Source organism: Aptenodytes patagonicus, chromosome 4 (genome assembly GCF_965638725.1).
Source record: "Aptenodytes patagonicus chromosome 4, bAptPat1.pri.cur, whole genome shotgun sequence".
Lineage (NCBI taxonomy): Eukaryota > Metazoa > Chordata > Aves > Sphenisciformes > Spheniscidae > Aptenodytes > Aptenodytes patagonicus.
The window spans coordinates 11,990,715-12,014,889 of record NC_134952.1 but is presented as its reverse complement, the minus strand read 5'-3'; the positions used below and the strand labels follow the sequence as shown (position 1 = coordinate 12,014,889).

At 37.6% G+C, this 24,175-nt stretch overlaps 1 protein-coding gene across 2 annotated transcripts in view; it reads left to right on the top strand.

Annotated features, from left to right (window-relative positions):
* The first annotated feature begins 1,930 nt into the window (after positions 1–1,930).
* The window catches only part of SH3TC1 (SH3 domain and tetratricopeptide repeats 1), a 33,867-nt gene continuing 11,622 nt past the window's right edge, over positions 1,931–24,175 (top strand). For both annotated transcript variants that reach the window (XM_076335872.1, XM_076335873.1), the window contains exons 1-11: positions 1,931–2,000; positions 7,608–7,844; positions 10,307–10,381; positions 12,997–13,124; positions 15,674–15,779; positions 17,614–17,757; positions 18,403–18,580; positions 19,361–19,434; positions 20,300–20,495; positions 21,378–21,505; positions 23,705–23,746. In XM_076335872.1, coding sequence (XP_076191987.1) covers positions 7,652–7,844; positions 10,307–10,381; positions 12,997–13,124; positions 15,674–15,779; positions 17,614–17,757; positions 18,403–18,580; positions 19,361–19,434; positions 20,300–20,495; positions 21,378–21,505; positions 23,705–23,746 — 1,264 coding nt within the window. In that variant the 5' untranslated portion in view covers positions 1,931–2,000; positions 7,608–7,651. The remainder of the gene's footprint in view (positions 2,001–7,607; positions 7,845–10,306; positions 10,382–12,996; positions 13,125–15,673; positions 15,780–17,613; positions 17,758–18,402; positions 18,581–19,360; positions 19,435–20,299; positions 20,496–21,377; positions 21,506–23,704; positions 23,747–24,175) is intronic.

Sequence of the window (24,175 nt, the reverse complement as noted above, 5' to 3'; positions counted from 1 at the left end):
TTCAGTCGTTGCTATTTTGTTACTTGTTTCCTTAAAGCAAGTTGCATCTCTCCTAATTTCACTCCTCTAAAATAAAAATTGGTTGTATTTTTTGGGATTTTAGAATCTACCACTGATTAGCGTGTCCCTACAATGATTGGGACATAGAACTAGAGGATGGAAGATTGGTGTTCGTTGGAAAAAATACAGGGTTAGATGATTTTTTGTTTTTTGCAAAACTACCTTAAGTCCACATAAAAGAAGAGGTGATAGGAATACCAGTGAAGAACTGAGGTTATAAAATGTGACCAAAGATTATCCTTAAATATACAAATAAAATAAATGTGATGAAAAGATTTAGACATTTATGAAACACATAAAAAATTAGTCAGTAAAATGGTGACAGAAATGTGGTATTTTGTGCTGTTGGCATAGCTACTACATAAATTAAACCTGAAGTGGCAAGCTTTGTGTACTGCATTATAGTGCAATATCAAATTAATTGCAGTGGGAGGAGAGCCCTGTGGGATGATTGGTTAGTTGTGATTTATACGATGACTTGAATACCTTCCAACTTCATAATTTCTGGAAAGATGGAGAGTTCCCAAGCACGCTGCAGGAACAGATTGGCCGATCAGTGTGAAGTAGCATCTATAATTCATGTTAACGTGGTGTGACAGGATGAAGTAAGGTAAATGAGAGTATGATTTCTAATTAATACCTGGTTTATAAAGTGTAAAACCAACTTAAGCACACATTCCTTGAGACAGATTAGCAGGAGTCATAACTAAGGTCTTCAAGGCATCTGGAGGGTCAGTCTTTTCTATTCCCCTGGGCAAGAGCTGTAGGAGGGCAGCAGCGCTGTGCGGGACAACCCATCACCTCAAACCACACTCTCCAGGTGCTGCCCAGCCCCACAGGCTCTCTCTGACTGTGTCTCAGGACAACACCCCCCTGCCAACACACACAACTGGTAAATGGCCTGATATCTCAAACGTTGGGATTTTGCTGACTGGAGATGTCTGATGTAACAGATGTACAGTCTTTGGGGTGGACACTGTCTATTTGTTCTGTTCTCCTGCAGTGCCTGCCCCAATGCAGCTGCACTGATGGCATGCAGGGTACTCGATGCTTACCTATAAGAAGAGTAGCATAGCTGTGACTAACTGTATGTGAAATTTTCAGTATGTTAGGGAGGAAGAGAATATAAAAACATCTCAAGGTGTGGAGGACAAAAAACAAGCAGATTTGAAATAGGATGGATTATTTTCAGTTTCTCTCATCCTTGCCTCTGTGGGTCATTTAGGATATGGCATCTGATCACTGATAAAGTCTTGTGACACAGAAGATATGCTCTGCATGTACTCCACAACAGACTTGTTTAACTCCCAAAACTGATATTTAATGCTGCGTGGCTGCGTAGTGCATGATAGATCTGCAAAACTACACTTCTGCAATCTAAAACCAAGTGTATCAGAGCAAATTCACTGTCAAACAATTCTTCATCAGGCTTTTTGTAGCTGGAATGATAGCAAGAAATCTAATTCTGTGATCAAAAGCAAAGGGGAAACAAAGCCTGGTACTCCATCTGAAGGACTATTTGTTACTTTGTCTGAATAATGCTCGCTTAGCACAATGGCCTGGATGTGTCCCATGGAGCCTTTTAGCCACTAATGCAAAATGCCAACATGAATTATTGCTTTGAAAAGCAGGAGTGTGTGAATGAACCTTCCAGCATACTTGATACGTTTCTGCTTTGCCTAAGGAGCTTTAGTAGCTCAACTCCATGCTCATGAATGTGTTTTTTCTAAAAAAAAAAAAAAAAGTTTTTGAATTAACAGTATTGGTTAATAGACAACTTTTTGTACTTGCCACATCCAAGCCAGGCTGTGCAATCAACAGGAAAGATAAGAAGGTCAAACAGGAAGAGCTGTGCTGGAGTCGGTTTTGAGTAGAGCTGAGGAAGGCACAGATCTGTCTGCTCTTTACCAGCATGTTACAGCAAATCAGACTCGGAAAAGGTAAGAGAACTCCTGTGCTCTATATCTGCGTGTCCGTCTCTTGTTGTGTTTTAGGTACTTGTGGCATTTGACTGTAGGTTTATTGTCAGTGTGTTAGAATTGCAGCCAAAGGGGCATAATTTCAGTAGTGGTGTGCCAATAATGAAATGACTGGAAAACGTGTAAATGGGATCTCTCATGGCTATGAGAATGGGCTGGGAGTTCCTGTGCTGCTCTCTGTTCCCTCTTTTAGGTAGTGTTGTGTGAGCTGAGCTGCTGTTCAGTAACAAAAGCATTCCTCCTACTTCATTCCTCTGCATTAGCTGCCACAGGCCGAACTCTGTCAAATCTAGCACTCAAAATGAAGTGCTGAGATTCACAGATGCCTTTTATAGCTTTCTAACAGTGATCTGATATTTTTTAAAGCACCCCTAAAGTTTATGCTTATTTGCAATCAGCTATGAAATTGTGGATTTTAGTCTACAACTTTCCATATTTAAACTTGGAAATTTTGGACTTAATGATGCTTTCAGAGCTGGATTGAGGGTGGAAAGTATATTGCAGTGCTACTGCTAGTATGAAGAAAATTAATCATGAGAGGGTTAAAAATTCTACAGGAATCCATTGCATCTTTGAAGCTTGCTAGGGCTTTTTTGTTTGTAGACCAACTGTGAACTGCTTGCAACATGGTTTACTGAGAATTGCTAACTAACCTAAAGTTATTTCAGTGATAAAGGAGTCAATCTTCCATTTTCGGAGAGTACGCAGATTCCTAAGTCTGTTTACCCTGATTACAGGTTTGCTTTACTTTTCTGTGTAATATATAGCAGCAGTGGAGGAAAAAGTGTTAAGTGTTGCCTATACAGTATGTAGTACGGATTTTTTTAAATTCATGCCTGTGACTGAATTTCATAGATATCAAGGCTGTGACTTACTCTCTCTGAGGACAAAGTTTATCATGATCTTGGCTGTAAGATGTTTGTAGATTAATACAGAAGATGTGAAACAAATGTGAGTTGAAATGGGGGAGAAAGAAATGGGGGAGAAAGAATAATAAAATAACTACTCTAGCATCAGTTTGGGAAAATTAACTAGATTTAACTTATGGCAGTACTGTTGCAAGACTGAGGTATTGTATGACATGTGGGATGTACAGGAGATGAAGCAGAGCAGAAGATCAAGGGTGTGCACCCAGTCAAATGTCCTTTAAATGGAGGCAATGCAGGCTTCACTAGCTGTCTTGCCTGGTTTGGAGCCCTGGAGGGACGCAACACACCCCATGAGATGAGTAAAAATTTGGGGGCTACCAGAGTTCTGCTTTCTTGGGTACAGCAGCAGTGGTTAGAAGAGTCTGGAGACTTTAAATTTAGAAGAGTTGCCCTGATCCACGAGGGGCTCAGGTGGGATGACATGAGGACAGAAACAAACAGTAGCTGGTGCTCATTTTCTTTGGATGAGATAGGAATTGATGCACAGAGGAGCAATGGCAGTAACCTTGTGCCATCCAGGAGGCTTCCAATACATATAAATAATCCTCTTGGGATAAATTAATTCAACTTTACATTCACCTCTGGACCCTTTGGCTATTTCTCCAGCACTTCTATAGCATTCCTGTATGACCGCAAATAATCTTTGTCTCCATTTCCATTTCTGTAAAAACTAGAATAATTATAGTTGCCACTGATAACTTGTTGCTAGGTGTTAATAAGTTGTCCTGAGCCTCCTAGAGGGCAGATAATGAATGGAAGAGAAATATTGTATTGCATGCATGTGTTAGGCAACTTGTTCAATGTAACTCATCTTTATATACTGGGTCCTATTCTCATACTTAGAAATACACCTTTAAAGAGAGAGACAGAACCTGTTCAGTGAATGTTATTAGTTTTCTTCTTCAACATCCTTTAATGGGAAGGAGTTGGGGGAGGGGGGAGAGAGTGTTCCTGTCATCTGCAACTCCTCTTAAAACAACAACAAAAGGCAGAGGGGAAAAAAACAACACTCAACCTGTATAATTAGGGAAATGGAAAATGTCAAGCTGTATGTGTCTTCTTCTGGTTAGCTGTGTTTTGAAAACAGATACAAGCACTCAATGAAAAGGAAGCAGCAACAGAGGGAAAAGCATGATAACAGAATTGTTCTATTTAACTTCCAGTAGGAAAAAAGTGTCTTATTTCCACCTCGTGTTCAACAGCTGTTGAATATAGACCTTTCCAGCCTGCGGTGCTCTGTGGGAAGGCAAGGGGAAGGTGGAGTGACCTTCTGAGCCTCGTAAGCCTGGACAGGTGCTACCAATGGCTCTGTCTGGGGCAGCATGTCCAGGGAGCTCAGGCCATGGGGAGGGATGACAGCAGTGAACCCGGTAGCACTCCTGTAGGAGTGCATCTGCCTCCCCTCTCTCACTGCTCATCCCCACTGCGAGTGCCTGCCTTAGAAAGTGAGGCTCCCCCAGATCAGCGGGGAGTGCCACCTCTTGTCTGCGTGCCTTTTGAATAGAGGTTGGCTCCTGGTTTGGAAAAGTGGGAAGATCATTAAGTTTTATGGCCAATGTCCTGCACCAAATATGAATTTCTTGGTCAAGCCTCGAAGAGCATGAGGTAAAATCATTTTGTCTAAATTATAAATAAAATGCTTTGTCATAAGCATGTCCACATAAATGTAGATTGTAAGAACTAGTTATAGAAGACAAACTTACTTTACAAGGTGACTGTTAGATCTTTAATCCATTTCTTCATCTTGTATCTGTTGCTATCAACAGATGGCTAGTTGCTCATAAGTATAATGGTAAGTTAGCATTATAGGTTTATGAAAAATCTCTAATGATGAGAGTGACTCAAGCACTGAAGTTTATTCTCTAAATCTGTTTTATAGTGGATGAATGTTTTTCTCTGGTGCTTCTGAATCTGTTTTAATTTGTACTGGAATGGTTTAATAATTGATGAGAGAGCATCAGCATAATAAATATGGTGACTATACCATAGCATTGCTTGTGTGTGACAGTTTTGCTCCTTGGGGTATTTGTATGATAGTCAAAGGTGAATACTAGAAGGACAGAGATGTGGTGCAAAGTTCTATGAAAACTTTGTCACTTGGGACCAAATTTGTATCACTTAGGATACATTTAGATGCTAAATAAACATTCAAAAGGGCCTAGGCAGACTAGGTGCCTAGCTACAGAAAGTTATTTACTATCTTGTTCTCAGTGCTTATACAGAGCCGCATGAGTTGACGTTTGATAGTTAAGGCAAACATTAAAGATGGGAAAGGAATCTGTAGAGGAGAGCGTGACTCTTAAATGTTTTTGCAATTTAAATTTTCATTCTGTGTGTCTTGGAAAAGCCAAGAGAAAACACTGATAAGAACCTACCACTTTTGCTTTTCTTTCACTCATTCTGATTTTTTTTTCCCTTGGCTTAGGCTCTGGGATACTATGACTGGATATGATCTGTTTAAGAAGATTCATTTTGATTCGTTCAGATGTCCTACTTGCTCTTGCAGCACCATGCTTCACCAGTTCATTCACAACCCTATTTATATACCCTTACCAACATGCACTGATGCAGAAGACATGAAAAGCTAGTATCTCTTCTCCAACTCAACTGAATTCTAAGAATTCAAGTCACAGTATATTTGTTTTCCTAAATTTTGTTGAGGCTGATATTCTGCTTGTAGATAGCAGCTGATGGAAAAAATAATATTCTGAACAGACATTTCATTTCTGGGATTAAGAATAATCCTGATCTAAAATAACAACTGGCTTTGGCTTCATAGAACAATGTAATTTAAACAATCACCTTTGGAATTTAATTATCCTTAATACCACAATACTTACGTCTTCATCAACAGAAGATACCAGTATTTACAAAATATATGGAGAAGAATGTTTAATTCTTAGGTGTGAAAATTAAAGTGTTACATATAATCCTAGTACAGTACTGAAAAGAATGGTGTTAGCTACTGTCATTATTTTAAGGAAAAGGTCAGCTATATAAATGGAAAAGTATATCCCTAGCAAAGTGAGTTTGGTCTCTGGCAGGCCTTTATTTTTAATCATTTATAACTAGGTCATCAAGTCTGATAGGCAGTTTTTCAGGTAATTCAGCAAGAGAAACTGAGATCTGAAGTCAGAACTACAATGTTAATTAAATATGTTAGTGGAAATACTCTTTTTTGAGAAAAGGCATCAAAATCACTTGTTTGAGCTACTATCTGTGTTTCATAGGTACATATGAATTTATATACAACTTTATATGGAGAACTGCGATGCTATACCACAAAGCATCTTTTGCAATCAGCTTCACCACTCTGATAGGCACTTTCGAATAAATGGCAAAATGGGACAATGAAAACATTAAAACAATATCCAGCCTAGATTTCTTTGTAATTCATTAATTTATGCGCTTGTTGTCGATATGGTTATGGTTTAATTGTCTGAGCTGGTCATACCACCTGTATGTGTACCTCATTAATTTTTTTATAATTGTATAACATGCTTCTGTCTATATACAGTTTACTGCTTGTTCCAGTGCTCCATGGGCTAAAGGTCTCAATGACTGCAAAACAGAGTGTGGAAGTTGTGTAAACAGATCACTCACTGCCTTGTCCTGCCTACCTGCCCGCCATGGCAGACAGCTTGGAGCTGTTGCTGCTGTTCATGTTGGTGCTCAGTTTGCTCAGGTTTAGGGTTCTATGACATGAAGCTTGGAGGGTGAGAAGTGTTGGAAGGTGTGTATGTGAAGGAGCAAGCCAGAACAATGTGCTTTGGGATGGCCCGTTGCATGGTGAACCGAGAAGGGAGAAATTTCCAGACCAGTTTGAAGGCAGATTGTAAGGGGATGCCAGGTGACCAGGCACTAGTCTGCGGTTTTGGCAGAGCAAAAGTAATCTTCCATCAGTTTTAACCAATTTCTGCTGGAAATCAAATGAGAGAGGAAATTTCACAAAGATTACAAGTTTGTATACTCATAACGAATGCAGCTTGTTAATGAGTATGGCTGGAGTAAGCACAGAGAAATTTGGATTAAGTCCAAGTGACAGGACTAAAGCAAAATCTATCTTGTGGCTTTATGAAATCAATTAAGGAGGTGTGTGAGAGCCCACGAAGGAAAAAGGTCTAAACACCAGTGGGGCATGTGCTGGCTACATGAGTCACGTCCTTTGCGGATGCATTGGCTGATTTATAAAAAAAGCTGGATTTATAAAAACCTTCCTGCTTGTTTGAATTAAGCATGCAGTACCTGTTCCATTCTTGTCACCTTTAGAAAATGATGTTTTTCCCCTGCATTGCCTCTGTTAATGTGAATGATGCTGTATCCCTTGGAGGCCCTGCATTAAAGCTGGCCAAGAATGAATAATTAGCAGTGGGCACAAGTACATTTCACTTCAGGCCTTGGATTGCTGCTATTAGTCAAATCTATTGCTTTGCTGCTGAAGCAGTGATGCCACCTGATTGCAGGAGCTTTTTCTGGGATGAATTTGGGTGTTATACAACAATTCCTCTCAAAGAAGTCTAAAGCAAATACTTAATGTATATTACAATTAAAAAATAACTCCTGCAGGAGTGGGACAGCTCTTGAATATGTGCATGTATTCTGACATTTTTTAAAAATATATTATTGAATTTTCCTTCAGATTGTTGATAATGTTAATTGCATCACTGTGAGGAATTTCAAATTATGGAGAGTTCGGCAGTGGCAGGCATTAGCAGCAGCGCTAATGCCATCATCCCTAGTCTAGAGGGAAAGCAAAACCCGAACTTGGAGAGGAGAGAAATGGAGCAGGGAAGGTGCAGGCCTGACTGGAAACGTGGGGAGGCCATCAGCGCTGTCAGGGATGGAGTCAGGATGGACATGTCGCAGGAACAAATGGGTAAGACCTTGATCAATATATCCTGGTCACTCTGCTCTTGACTTTTCTTTGCATTTAAATTAGTGTTCTTTAAACATTGCTTGCTGTGCACAAGCAGAGAACTGTCATGTGTTTTTCAGCTGAGTTTTTTTTTTTTTAAATGCATCTACAACTGTTAAATGCAACAAGACAAATAACTATTACCTCTATGGCAGTGCTGCATAGATTGGACTGTTAAACCATCTATACTGAAATTCACTTTGGGCAGGCAAATGGATTATCTATCAGTTAAGATAAGCTGAGATTAAAATGATCATAACCCAAAAGCCAGAATACTGAAGTATAAGTTCTTTGTCTAGCACTTTTTGCTATAAGCTCTAAGATTCAGAAGCAAAGATGAGTTAGACTGCATGTTTCTGTTTTAATAAAATTCTTAGATTTCTGTTTTTCATAAAAATACATAATACTATATTTTTCTGCAAATGAAAACATGCTTCATGCAGTAAAAACATGCAGGTCAGAAACACTTTTTGGGTGGAAGGGTGGAGTGGCATAGGTGGCTCTGTCTCAAAACCAGTGGCCAGACTCTTACTTTATAGGAGGCCCGAGAGCTTTCTGAATGTGAAAATACTTCAAGCAATCATGGAAAAACTATTTCATTTTAAATTATATGTCCTATGGCTTAGACAATGTCTTTCTGTTCACAACTGCAACTCTGCTGACATCAAAGAATATGGGTACAAGCATCCCAGGGCAGTATAAAGTTTCTCTTCAGCTTGCCAAGAAGTATCAAGTCATCCTATTAATTAAGAATGGGACGTGAAGTTCATGTCAAATTTTGAATCTAATTATAGCACTTTAAACAGTCTCAATGTTTAAAAGGTATTTATAGTAACTCTTACGCTTTTGCTCAAATTTAATAGCAAACTATTATTTGTAATTAAACTCCCATGATTAATAAAATACTTGCTCATAGTTTTTGCTTTCTCCTAAAAGTCATAAAATTAGGTTTAGCTTTTAAATAAATTATTACCCACTTGATATTCCTGTCTTGATAAATACCTTTCAAGGAAATACCATAACTGGTAATATCAAAATAATAGTAACGGCAAGTTCACATACCCAAAACATATGCTAACTAATTGTCCTTATCAACTGTTAAATGATGATCAAAGCGATTGATAACATGTTGACAAAGGTTTGAGGATTGCTCTATTCGTACTTCTGACTAAAACAAGAAAAAACAGAACTACAACTAAGTATGATCCCAGAAATTGTGGGGAACTTAAATTAGAGTGTTCCTTAAATACAGTCAGTCTACACTGCAGTGAGCTTGCTATCAAATTTCTATTTAAAAAACAAATATTGTTGAGTCTAGATTAAAAAAATCAAATAAAAAACCCCCTAATGCCTCTGTCAAACACCCAACAAAAACCAAAGTGCTTGGGAACTGAAATTTCTAATTCTAGTATATGCTAATAATTGGCCTTAAAGACGATGTTTTTACTGCTTACTGACTCTTTTCTGAAGTAGGAAGTTCTGTGTTTATGTATCCTTGCTTATTTGCATGACTTTGCTCATGTAACATCAACAGATGCACTCAAGGGAAGATGCATCTGCATCATCTGCAGAAGACTTAGAAATTACCATGTTCTACTATATTACAAGTTTTTTCTTAAAAGCAGAGCTGCAGAGGAAAATGCCTTAGGACACATGAAAATTGCCTCAGAAGTCTTCTTTTAAAAATTAAAGATCTATTTCTCCCACTTTTATTCTTAGAAATATCAAGCCTTATCTTCACTGATTTTTGCCAAGGGAACCCTGAGAAAATGGAATTAGTTGGAGTGGGTGTTTCTTCAGCATGAAAATGTGTCATTTCCAAAAGGACTGGAAGAAATATGGGCTGAAAACAAAAAAAAGCAGATTATTATTAACACAAAATATACTTATTTTGTGTTATTTTTCTAAAACTTTGAATTACTTGTCTTTACATTACCCCCTCCCAAGGATTAAGCTTGTAACAAACAAAGAGAAGGATTATTTCTTTCCATGTATGAATTAGTACAAGGCACTCATATCACTGCCAGTTTATACCACTGAAGCTTCAGTGGAGGCCACTTTTTAGTATAGGTGCAAGGGAAGAGAAAATGAAGTCTGACCCTTGCTCCCTCCCAGATGGGACTTCAGTTTCCTGAGAGGCTGTCTTTCCACAAATTCTCCATCATCTTGAAGCTTCACATCAAAACGATGAAATCAAGATTTAACTTCCTCCCCAGCAGGAGAGAAATGATCTTCAGATACTTTTGATGGGTTTTGGGAATTATATAGCAGGAAGGGGAAAAAATATAGTTATTTTCTTTTATTAATTATGCAATGTATCAAATGCTTTGAAAGTGTGGGGTGTTTTGTTTGTTTTTTTTCCCAGTGTGATTTATATGGACTTAGAAAATGCACTTAACAATTCCTTTCATTTACCATAATAGAGTGTTCTCAAAGTAAAAAATGCGCGAATGTCAGTTTAAGGACCCTTCCCAGGCAAGCAGAGAACTTTCCAACTGGTAAGACATTTTCTTCCATCATATCTTGTAAATATAATGCTTTTCTCATTGCTTACTTTTTTTAATTGAGACCACTACGTCAACAACATTTGCAGTCGTCACTCCTGTAACTTTATAACATACTTCATGGTACCTGTGAAGTGTCTAACTTCTATGTAAATTCTCAACAAATCTCATAGAATTATTGAGGTTGGAAAAGACCTCTAAGATCATTGAGTCCAACCATTGACCCAACACCACCATGTCCACTAAACCATGTCCCTAAGCGCCTCATCTACGCGTCTTTTAAGTACCTCCAGGGATGGGGACTCCACCACTTCCCTGGGCAGCCTGGTCCAATGTTTAACCACTCTTTCAGTAAAGAAATTTTTCCTTATATCCAATCTAAACCTCCCCTGGCACAACTTGAGGCCATTTCCTCTCATCCTATCGCTTCTTACTTGGGAGAAGAGACCGACCCCCACCTCGCTACAACCTCCTTTCAGGTAGTTGTAGAGAGCGATGAGGTCTCCCCTCAGCCTCCTTTTCTCCAAAAGAGAAAAAGAGAGAAAAAGAGAAAAAGAAAAGAGAAATAACTTATTAACTCCTATAAAAGCCAGAAACAATTTGTGGATTATATTGTAATGGCTAATAAAAAAAGAAAAGCAAATAAAGTTCATTGCTTATTTGAAGAATTGAAACCCATACATAAAAGTCTTATGTTTTAAGTTTGTGGCCTTTCCAAGTCTTAACTTATTTTTTTAATGCTGTATTTTCAATGAAGTTGGAACTGAGTGCAGTTCCTCAGTAAGTAGGTACGGCAGGCTTCCCTTCCGGAGGGCTCATGGCCTGCTCTGTGCGTTGAGGGTCTAGTCACACTTCCCTTCTCTCGCTTGTGGAGGTAGAGAAATAACCATCAAAAAACACTGGGATGCACTCTGCTTTCTGGCTTGACCTGACAAATCACATCAGTGGTAGACAGTCCCCCTCAGACACATGGTTATTTGTAGTTAAATTATTTATGCTTATGTACCTGTTTGTCTAACTCTGTACAGAATTTGGGTGGTTTGTAACTGAGGGTACGGATCAGAGCTCACAGAAGCAGACAGGAAGACTACCATAGGTGCAATGGGTTTTTGGACTATGTTTCATTTCCATAAGACATTATTAATAGTTCTTTTGGCAGAAGTAGCCATATTTCAGTTGTTTTAATTCAATGTAATTATTATTTCAGTAATATTAACTTTATATGACACTTAAATATGTAACTGTAGAAACACAATTTAACTTGAAGTCAATTTGATTATGTAAACAAAATTTTAAATCTTTAAATAATAGTCTTCGCTTGTGCCAGTATCTTTTACGGCTTCAGGTAGAATGAAAAGGTCAACAATACTCTTGCCTAACAGTGATCCAAGTAACATTCAAAGACTCTAGTTTGTGTTCTTTGAACTAACAATTGACTATATGACCACAGCTTGAATAGAAAGGTCTTGTAATTCAGTAACACCGCTTTATATTTCTGAGTGACCCTTCTTGGCCTTAAAGTAATGAGTAATTTAGGTGCAAGTCACGATAAAACTCCTGGAGACATACATAGGAAGCCCTCTGAAAACAGATTAAGATGCAGCGTATTAGACTAGAATGTGTAAAATATCTATTTTACCTGATTAAAAGGTGAAACTCAGAGCTGGAATATTTTAGGATGTACAACAATCCCATTTATTGCTGGAAGCGTGACCTATTTACACGCTTGCAATTGGAATTCTTCCTGAGTGGGTATTATTGGCTTATGTGCCCATCTGGGTATCTGAAAACTTATGAATATGATTTACTGTTATTGAGTTAAATTAACAGACATGCAGAATGAAAGCAGCTTTATCAAAGATCCTCTTTATCTGTGAGAAGCTAGCTGAAACTGTACCCTTAGCTGTAGTAAAAGCTTCTCATAAACAGATGTCAAGATCTGAGAACAGGTATCTAGCTTCTTTCAGATGTGCTGGGGAAATCATGTAAGTGAGCTTTAGTTGGACCATTCATCTTGGTTGGTACTGCTCAACCAGCTTAGCTGAGAAACAGCTTTTTCAATATTCAATTTATAGAAGCCTTCTGAAGTAGTGGGGGTGACATGTCAGATAACCATGAATTTAAGATTAGCATAAAGAGTTGTAACATGCTGAACTATCTATTTTTTTTTTCGCGATTCCAGTATCTGTTTGCCTCGATTTTTAAAATATGCATGGGATATTTGGAAATCTGGGCATGTTCTCGATGCCTGTAGAGCTGTCTATTTTGACAAATTACCAATCTGCTTGCTTTTTTCCTCTTCTCTCTTCTCCATCCCCAAGTGTGTCAGTTGTCTCCCAAAATTTCTATAGACTTTCACATCACTCTCCTTTGTATAGCTGTAACCTTTATTATGCAACTGAAAATATCTTGTGTTTCATGCTAGGCTACTATCTCTACTGGATAATAAAAATTAAAAAGAAGCATGCAGTAGGTCAATTTTCAGTGTGTCTGTCTCTGAAGCTGAAAAAGTAGTTCTTAATGTGGATTCTATGATTTTGAGGCATTTTCTGGTTCTCCAAAGCCGATTCACAAAACTTGCAGCACTGTAAATGGATATCCTTCTCCAGATATCTCCTTGAAGTTAACAATGGTTAGACGAAAGAGTGGATGTCCTGATCCCAGACTCCAAAGACAGCTCAGAGGACAGCTCCGTCTTCTGGAAAATGACAGCAGGGAGGTGATGGCAGTTTTCAGTGTAAGTCGGTTGCTTGGGAATTCATTTATTTATTCAGAGGATACACTCTGTGCTACTGAAATAATCTGTGAGATATTTGGGTCCCATTTCTATCTACATGCTGTATGCTTGAATTTGAGTGACCAGAGTTTCCCATGGCCCAAAACCATCTAGAAACATTAGAAATATTGAACCATTGAAAAAGGCTGGAACACAAATTGATATAAAATAAACACAGCTAAATAAGGTATTGAAGGGCTTAATTGTAAATAGTTCTGTTATGATTTCCATTGATGTAAATCAAGGGTTTCTGATTTTTTTTTAATTTGCCCTCATATTGACTCTTCACTTCAGTTTCCAGCCACTTGGAGTCATTTGGCATGCAGGTTACCCAGGAAGCCCACTGCTAAGCCAAAGAGGAAGTCTGAAGGAGAAGAGCATAAATATTGGATTTCCTAGGGCTAGATGGCCATAGCTTTAAATAGCACACAAGAGGGTTGGCATATTTTTATTACTGTCTTTTGTTTGTATATAGGAAACCCATCCTCTACAACTAATGAGGTTTGCTACAAATACAGTTTAAAGTTTCTTCTTGATGAAAAAGCAGGATGATACCATTTGACCTCTGGTGTTCCTCTTTCGTCTGAGCCATGAGTTCCAGCCTCCTTCACTAGCAGGCCAAACACTGAAATCTTAATTATGGCTTTATGACTGTCTCAGATGCATGTGTTTCTACATGATTTTCCTTTCATTTGTGAACTCTTCATCACCAGCCTGCTGATTTTGTGGCTGTGAAAACAGTCTGTACTCCTGCTGCTCTGCTCTGGCTTTTGTTTAGGGGAAGATGGAGAAAGGGAGAAGGGATCAGGAGGAGAAGGAAAACAGCGTACAAATAGACTAGATTTGTGGCCTTATTAGAAACAGACTGGGGAAAGGATTTTGAAGGAGGCAAGATTCATAATGATAAGTTTCCTTAGAATGTTGTTTTGATACTCAGCAGTGCATAAAGCCCTTAAGGCTGAGATACTTTAGCATGTGTTGGCAATTTATTAATAGATTTCAGGCTTATGTTAATATTTAATCTAGTGTAGAAAGGGGCATGCAGAAGATCAAAGCAGTGATGAGGTATGCCTGTTGAAGAGGCTTAAGTTGGACTTTTGTTTTCAAAAAGGAATTACTATTTTAATCTGTTCATGTTGTGTGAACTGAAAATATGGACATTAAACAGAATTAATTCAGAGATCTTTTAAAATAGTGACATAACAGTCATAAAAACAGTGGATCAGCTCCATCTTGCTCAGATTACAGAAAATGTTTGAGGGACAATTTTTTTTTTCCTCGGAGTCAGAATCAGTGTCTTAATCAGTCCTTAAATTGTTTGAAGATGCATTTCAATTTTGATGTGATGGGAGAAAGGGTACAGTACTGGGAAATGATACAGTAACATAATACTTGTTAGCTTTGCATCTGATTTACTCTCTGAGATACTGATTCAGATACTTGTCTCAAAATTGCCACAATTCTTTGTATTTCCCTGAAAGACAGTAGCCAGCATCATTAGATGGCCCTCTTCTTAAGCTACTAACTGAAGTGCAACCAGACTGTATATTACTGCTCTTTGGCTAGAATCCATCAAAATATACGTTTCTTTCACTTATTTGAAGGTTTATGTAGTTCTTCCTTCTAGCATTTCTGAAATTCCTTATAAAATCCATCATTATAATTTACAATGATCATTGCTCATCTTTGTTAAATGCACAATTTAATGCTACTCTAGCAACACAAACCAGTACAAATGAGGAGAAAAGGCTCTCACTGCATCTTATAAAAAAACAAAAACCAAACTCCAGTATATTTAATTGTCTTAACCATGGAAAGAGTGAACTAGGGAATGACTATTCAATGTCTTCTCTGGAACAAGACTGAAGCTACCAGGTAGCAGGTTCAAAGATGCATCAAAGGAGGTGTTTTCATATGTGTACAGAGCTCTGAGGCTAACCTACATCTGAGCAGGATGTTGTGGATCCTAAAAATTTGCAGTGGGTTCTAGTGACCTAGAGAAATTTTAAGTTAAAAAAACCAACCCAATACAACAAACAAAGAAACCCTTTCCACTATTTAATATTAATGCCCACACGTCTGGCAAAGGCAGTTCCCAAGCTGTAAATTGCTCTGTGCTAGGAGGGTATTCTTGGAAAGTACCACTAGATGCTTGCCTGGCTTTCACACTCTAAATAAAGAACAGCAGCCACTATACATAGACATGTCTGAACCAGACAGGCCTTTAGTCTCACTCAGTGTGGTCATTCCTGAGGTCTTAATTCCTCTGTAAATTAACCTCACTGGAACTGTTGGTACAACTGGTAAGAAAAAAATCAGATTAAAACTTGGCTCACTGTATGTTGTAGCTATGTGTTAAAGAACAGATATCTCATATAGGTAAAATCCTGATTGATTTTTTTTATCCTTCTTAACACTTATGCTAAAATGCTATGTATATTACCTAGTGAGAAATTGTGCTCAAGTCTAGTATAATTGTAATTAAAATATTGTCTTTGATTTTTTTTTAGGAGCTCTCCGCCAGACTGCTGTCTATTCATAGTGATCAAGATCTAATAGTGGTGACATTTAAAACTTTTGAAGAAATATGGAAGTTTCTAACCTACCACTCACTGGGTAAAGCTGTTTCACCATACAGCAGTTCAATATGCTTTTTTATTCCTCTGCACGCAATTTCTGATTGACTGGGAACTTGTTAAACAGGATTTTGAGATTCTTTGTTATTAACTCCTAATAGCAGTAATGTTCCTGAACTGGGTACTAGTGATAGAGCTGGAGAGACCCTCCAACCTCCAAGAGAACCTGCCTTTGTCCCAGAGCAGATAACGGCTATTGTTCCTGGTAGATGTCTAAGTTAGATACTCCAGAATCAGATCATATCTTCTTTCTAAGCAGTCTATTCCAAACCAGGTGTGTTTGTCCTAAAGTCTAACCTGTGCTGCAACTTAAATGCTTTTACAGCTTTTTCTGCTCACTGTAGACATGCTGAGGTTACTCCTCTTTCTTTGCATCATGCTAATACCTATTTGGAGACTTCTAACCCGCGCTTCCACTCAGTATTGTTTTCACTAGGAAAATCAACCCTAATTCCTATAATCCTTCTTCACAGACTGTATTTTCTAGACCTCTGGTCATGCTTCCCACTGGACTCTTCTAGTTGTTCCACATCTTTCCCGAATAGTAGTGAGCAAACCGGACAGAGTTGGTAAGGCTTCAGAGGAAATATCAAGTAAAACAAAGATTGCTTCATATGCTTTGCATGCTTCAGTTCTGTTTCTAAATCTGAGCATGCCTTTTGTAACAATATGATGCCATTGATTTGAGTTCCACTTTTAGTATCATGTAACTTCACGGGTCTTTTCTGAAGAATAGCATTTGAATCAGATCTTTGTCTCCATTTTGTTCACCTGATTTTTTTTTTTTCCTCTTCTGTGTATGGAGAGCTTGTGTGCATTACTATTGAATTTGCCTGTTTCCATCAGACCAATTTAAAATAATGAATTTTATTTTTAATTTCATGTTTGCTATTTACTTACTATTTTGTATTTTAAAATGCTTCTTAGAGAACTAGAAAAAATACTGTTTCAATCCAATTTTGCAGAGAAAGCACAAGAAGATGAAGTTTCTTCTTAGGCAAGGCTGTGGCTAACAGGGAATTGATTCAGCGTCTTCCAGATAGCAGAGTAGCACCTTAATCACTGATCTGACCACCTTTCCTCTTCATCATAACTTTTTGCACAAAGGATTTGCTAATGTATTAATGTTGGCCCTTTAAGTAATAATCTACTATCTATACCGCGCTGACTATGATACACCAATCCAGATCTCCCTGTAACTATCACATTGCTTTGAAAGCCCTAAGTCCTAATATAAGGAGTCCCAGTTTCCAAGATCGAGCACTACCTTCTTGTGATTTACATGACTCTGGTATGCAGCATCGTCTCTGTCCCAAAGAAATTCCAGGAATTTGATACCCAGGCACAGTATCTGCATAAATCGGCACAGCTGAATCAGGCAACAGAAATCTATACAGAGATTATTTTTTGAGATTATTTCCAGTCATCTGTTATTAAGTGGTGCTAAGCACCTGTTGCTCAAAGCTTGCTAGTGATTACCTCTCTCAGACTCCAAACCTTTCCAATATAGCTAAACTATGGGGAACCCTCATAAGGGGAGAACATGGTCTGCTTTTTCAGCAGGATTAGGCACAGAAAAGGTGTATGCCTTTTAGGTGTAGTTTGTGAGAGCTAAGCATTAAAAGTAGCTGTAATGCATGTGACAATGGATGTAATTTTGCCAATACTATGTAGTAAAATTAGTTATACATTGTGGGTTAAGCAATAATGGAGTTATCTGAATGCCTACCCCAGTCTCTGACCTTCTGAAAGGTTATTTTCTTGTATAATACTGTAAAACTGCAAAGAAAACAAATTGGATTTTTTTTTCCTAGGTTTTATAAATCATTGTATGGAGAATTTATTCCTAGATCAATCTTTCTGGCTCTATTCTCAAGAGGAGGAAGAAACAGGCATTGAAGTCTGTATAAATGAAAAATCGTTAAATCTGATGTACAGAAGCCTGCTAGTACAGGAAGGTAAGGAAGACTGTACATGCTAAGGCTAAATTTAGAGAAGCACCTTTCTTTAAAATCCTAAAATAAAAAATTAAGACCTACTCAAATACTTAATGAAGTTAAATTTAAATCTATTCACTCCAAATGCACCAGAAAGAGAAGAGAAAGGAACAAACACAGATTGGGTTCAGTAGGATCATAGGGGGATTAGAGAAATTCATGTGCAACTGGTCCATAAATGGATACCAAAAGGATTAGGGAGGGACGTACATTCCAACTTGCTTAATATTATTGCAGATCCTGGAGATGTACAGGAGGGGGATTACAGATAGTTGCCAGGCTTATGCGCTTCTCCTAAATAGCATCACCATCAGACAGAATGATGAGCTAGATGGATCGTTGATTGCTGCATTAGGAACACGCAAAATGTTGCAGCAGAAGAAGGTTCTACATGTCATCGAACACCTCACCTCTGCAATTTTTTCTACTGAAAGAGAAACTAGACAGAAAAGTATGAATATCTGACAATCAGAAAGAAAATTCTTGTGAAATCTCAGATTTTTGATCTCTAATTGAATATTACTGATGCTCTTGAAGCCAGTTTAAAGCTTGTATGACACTAAAACATTACATAAAATGACATCTGTTCCATTGCTTTCTTTTTAGGGGCATTTTTTGTTTTATGTCCCGACAATCTGATAAGAAAGGTAATGGCTACAGACAATGAAATAAACACTTATTTTGAGGCCGGGGCTTTTACTGAAGATGTAACAGGTGGATCTGTGGATGGTGACATGACTGTGCTGTCTAATGCTTCTCCAGAGCCACTGATCCCTTTTCATCAGTAGGTACCTGACTCTATGCATCCGTTTCATATGTACACGTGTCTGCTTAGACATAGGTGTCTCTAAATGGTAGCTTGTTATGGAACATCCATCTTCCATTAACACTGAGAACAAATGCTCTATTTCCTTCCATACCACACGATTGAAATTAATCCAGGCGCCTGCAGAGCAGCATTTAAAGATGGTTTACCATCTTGTGAGTTAGATATTGCTTTCTTCCTGAAGCCGAAATAAAATCTATTAACATTTCTGGTGTAACATAAAGTGAGAATTTTCATTTTTCAGGATGCTTGGAAATATGGATAGTAACAGGTGGGATGCTTGGAAATGTGGATGACAACAGGCTAGCAGTGTTTTTACTCAACACTATTGACAGGAGCCATCCACCTCCTTAATGCAGTTTGTTTCAAGATCATGTCCAAGCTCATAATTGCTATAAAGTCAAAATTACATCAATGGACTTATCAATGGACTCACTTCAGGAGTCACCAGTAAATCGTTCATTCTTGGTGCTCTTAGAAAAATTCCAGCTTTTTAACTACTATTTACCTTGGGCAGGGAGAAATAGTCAAACCTAACTGAGAAAGTCATGCTGAAGTTAACACTTCTTTTACTACTAATATTACTCAAAACATAGTTCTGAAGTGTGTGCTGAAATTGAAAGATAATTGTGGGAGGGGTGCATCTGTTTTCAAATGGATTTAAAATACCACTGTTATTGTCACAACATCTAGTGAAGTGTTTTATACACTAACTTCAATTTCTTTTTCTACTTTCAGATGGTTTCTTAAAGAGTATTCTAATCCTATTGATTTTACATACCAAACTGAATCTAAATCCATCAGGAAAGTTGGTAAGAAACTCCATTCAAACATCAGCATTAAAAAAAACCCCAAACTTATTCTATGCTTGTGTTAGGGCAAACTCTAAAGGGTTCAGTAACTTTGTTCCATTTTATTAGGATGGGAAAACAGCTTTCAAAATTACATTGCAGTAAAATTAGTGAGAGCATAAATCTCTGCCTAAGTTGAGTTAAACGCTAAAGGCTTATCTCTCCTCTTCTTCCTCCTAAATACTGTATTAAGTAGATGCACAAAGTAGTAAAGAGTAATTAAGTTGAGGATGCCTCTGTAGATTTGATGACAAACTTTAAAATAAGAAAATGTACCAATGTGTGGATTGTGCATCTTTCACATGTATATTGCTTTATGTAATACTGCCAGAGAAATAAAACTTACACAGATGGTCTGAGGTTAGAGAGTAAATATGGCTTATTTTCTAACATATGTGTCAGTTTTAATAGTGTATTGACTGGTATACAACTGCACATTTATCCAATAGGGATTTCACTAGTTGGTTCAAATGTTTTTACTCTGGCCCAAGTTCAGAGCCCTTTATAAGAAGCAAAGTAGGGACTTAAAACATTTATTTTTGTTGCTTCATGATGGAATTTGCTAGAATTTTGAAAACGCTTTAGACTTTGTTTTTTAATGGCTGGGAAATGAGGATTTTTATGCCGTTGTTTACAATTCTAATTGCTCAAACCAAACTGATTAGGTTTGGATGCTTTAAATCTTGCCACATTGGATGTGCAACTCAGGAGTTCCAGGAATGTCTTTTGCTAAATATGTTCTTCTGCTGAGTTTCTATCCTATTAAGTGTATTTGTATTGTTAAATTACTTTATCTGCAAATATTATTTATATCCTTATTACACAGCAATGGGATCCTGTCTAGCTGTGATGAATTATGAAAGTATTGTGTCGGAAGAGATGAGTTTCCAGGAAGGGGACAAAATTGAGATCCTTGGCTACTTCATTGAATGCATGGAATGGTTTCTTGGGAGACATGTGTTTACTGGCCAAATAGGTTTTGTGAAGACAAGTCATGTTAAACTGGACATACCTAAGAATAAGTAAGTGACACGTATTTAACTCATAAACAAAAAGACAGTCTCTTGAGTTTTAAAATGCTGAATGTTAAACTCGGGTTCGGTTTTCTGGTGTGATTGTTGTTTTGTTTTTTTAATGAGAATTGTCATAGTGTGTATCAGTCAAAACAAATGCAAAGAAATTGGAATATGAAGTCTGCTTAAATGCTGGAAAAATGTTATCAGCCTGTACCCAAGTTTCTTACTGGGAAAAGGGGTTGCTGTAGTTATACCTGGTTCAGTCTCTATTCTTTAGATCACAAGATCCAAGAAGTCTTACTGTTGCAGAAGATTCCATTTTTACTGGTCTTTCAAGATCTATGTTAAAGCATCCAAGTTCTGTTTTTGCTAGTACTCTGTTACAGGCCTTAACTTATTTCAAATATGGGTCCTCTTAAAAATAATTGCTCATAATGCAGAAAGAAACCTGTAAAAAGTGTGCATTTCAGCATGCATTGGCACCATGTAAATAGGCTGCCTCTATTAATGTCTGGGCTGTTTGCATGCTGAAACAAGGAGTTCTTAAATGTTGTTTGCAGGTCCATTTGATGTGTAACTTTAAGCTTATATTCAAAAACCAATACCATAACGTCCTTAAAGATCTGTGCTTTTAATAAATTATCTTATAAAATGCTATACCATCACACAGATAGACATAAAGCTTACTCTGATATGGCAGAAACAGTTAGCTGAAATCATAGCTACTATCAGTTTGTAAGTTTATAAATATGACTGATACTAATTTTGAACACAACAGACCTATAATATGAAGATTGCATTAGTTTCTCTAGCGAGCTCCAATTTGACTGATGGCAGTGAGCTCTTCGAGCTTTCAGACACCTTCAAAGTTGCTCCTTTCTTTGTTAGACCACAAGACCTGGATTTTCTTGAAGCGGAAGAGCTATCTTTTTTTTCAAAAGAAAAAAAATTGGAAGAAGTGATACATTTGTTGAAACAAACCTCCATCACAGATGTTTGCTCTGTGTATCGAATAGGTAAGCATGAGTTTTACTCCTTTTTACTGCACAAGACATATGTGCAGTTCCTATATCCCTGTTACAACTGTTTTTTTCTATTTCAATGAGATTCCAGCCTTTACACCTACTTTGAAATATCTCGGTATTCAGTTTGATCATAGAAATGACATGTAAAAATCCTTTATATCATCTTTGCTACTTTCCTGCTGATGCAAGACTTCACCCAGCAGAGCATTTACAAGTCTTCTTTTGTCCTTCTTTTGAGTGAATTAAACAGAAGGGTTTTAAAAACTGTTATTGAGCTGAACAGATCTTCAAGCTTTCATGTGTCAGAGTGCTGCATTATAAAAGGCAGTATGTTCACCCAAATACTGCTGGCTTTTCATTCATCTTAGGAAAGGTGGCATAATAATTATTGACAGCTAATGCAAACATACACCTCTTTGTGCTTGATTTAACTTTCAAAGGTATAGAAAAATAGCAAAATCTGTTCATACAAAGAAAAAAAAACTTTAGCTACATCACCTCTGATACAGTTGTTATTTCTCTAAGTGCTCATGCTTTACATAAACTAATTGGGGTTTCACCTTTACAGACTTAGTGTAATATAATAGAATTGTCTTGCTGAACTGAACAGGAGCAGCAATTTCTTATCCCACCACAGGCTGTTCTGTGGCGGTGCATATGCTTGTCAAATACTTAACAAAGTTTTATCTCCATTAGTGGCATCCTAAGAGACAGGCCCGTAGGCTCCAGCTTGAAAGGAGCTGGTGTGTAGATTTGACTTGGGTGCTTTGGTTTAATGCTGCAAATCAGTGTGTGTGTGAACAATAACTAAGGCATGTCAGATCTGAGTTGCAAAATGCAACTCATGTCAATGTGCAAAATGGCTCCACATCTCACCTTCCTCGCTCAAATGAAAAGCCAGGGAACAAAAGCTCAGACAGCTATTAGTTACTAAAACAGTCTCATGGGCTTAATGGACATACTGCTATTTTTGCCTGTTGCACATTTTTCACCCCATCTCATATCCTCCCCAATCTTACAAGTGCCAACTTCTTTTCACATCTTCCCCAGCTAATAGTACCATCTTTACCACTTTTTTTCTCTTAAACTGCACAATTGATCAACATAACTTGCGTTACCCAGAGCAAGGCTTTTCAATATTCATTTGATGTTTTGTTGTGTGATCTGAGTAAAAGGGGTTTTGATTCCTTCCATCTACATCAATCTAATGAGAAGTATTTACTGATGAGCACTTCCCCAATTAGATATTCAGAGTGTTAAGTTACGGCTGTTGTAAACATCTGTGGCATTTGTCCACCAAAGTCAGGAAAGCATTTAAAGAAAGGAGATCCAGAAGTAAACAGTCAGTAAGAGGTCATTCTTAAAGGCTAATAAAATAGCTTTCCATCTGCTTAAATAGACCTAGTTCTGTGAGCCTCTGCTTTTAGACATATCCTTCATATGCTCAGTACCACTTATATTGCATCTAGCGTATGAAAGACAGGGAATATAATCCTGAAAAGCAGCATGACAACTGAAATACCTTGAAATATCTTCTACACAAAATAGTAATTCTAAATGTTCTACAGATGTGCTATGTTAAACTTTACTACTATACATCTAGTTTTAAATGTTTACAGAATTTAAAGATAGACCTTTTAAGTGAAAAGATAGATACAGGGATTTTTCAACTGCATGCTATTGGAATGGCCACAAAAGTCTGACACTCTTAACTACACAAACTACCCCAAATAATTATTCCCCCCCCAACCCCAGGAGTGATGCTAAAACTTATTTCAGTAATATTAAGGGCTTTTTGTTACCTCATTTTAGGGGTGGGTTGTGGGGAATGATTGTGTCTACGCTGCCCACTTGTATTTTAATGCAGCAGTGATGCATCCCTCATGCAGAACAGGTTGGCTTTAATGCTAACTGCGATATGCAGATGTCTCCCCACCTTACTGAGCAGTGGTAGGTGCATGATGGTAACCATGTAGAAAGTGGTGAGTTGTATCAGCAGCAGGGTAAGTCCCTCGTATCTGTTAGCTCTGGGCCAGACATAGAAATGTATTCTCTTCTAAATTTCCAGGACACATCCAATTCTTCTGACATAAAGAATTCCAAACTAAAAAATAGCCTTATTTTAGGGTATTTAAAACTGAAAAAGAACTAAGATACCATGACTAACATGACTTTTTTTCTTTCTTACAGACCAATTAGAAGAACCAGAATTTCAGAAAGCTCACAAATGTGGTAATACTTCATATGCATACAATTTTTACATAAAATTAATGTGACTTCTGGTATTTTTGGTATCTTTGCCAGCTTTTCTTTCTAATGTCTCTTCACATTCTAACTTTTCTCATTGTTTTGCTTTCCTAGGTTGTGCTGTAACCCCTTCTCACTAGGTTTTGCTGTAAGACTTTTTGGGTTTTCACTGATATCAGATGTCTTTCTTGGACCTTGCTATTCAACTGCAAACTGTATGACTTATTTTTACTGCTGTGACACACACATGCACCACCCCCCGACCCCCCCACGTTGTTTAGCAGGGCAAAATACTGTTTATGGGGCACCTGGCAAGTGCTGACTTTGAATTCCAGCAGATTTTCCATCTGCTAGAAAACTTCATCCCATAATTATATTTCCCAAAGGAGATATTTTGATGAGGATGCAGAATTA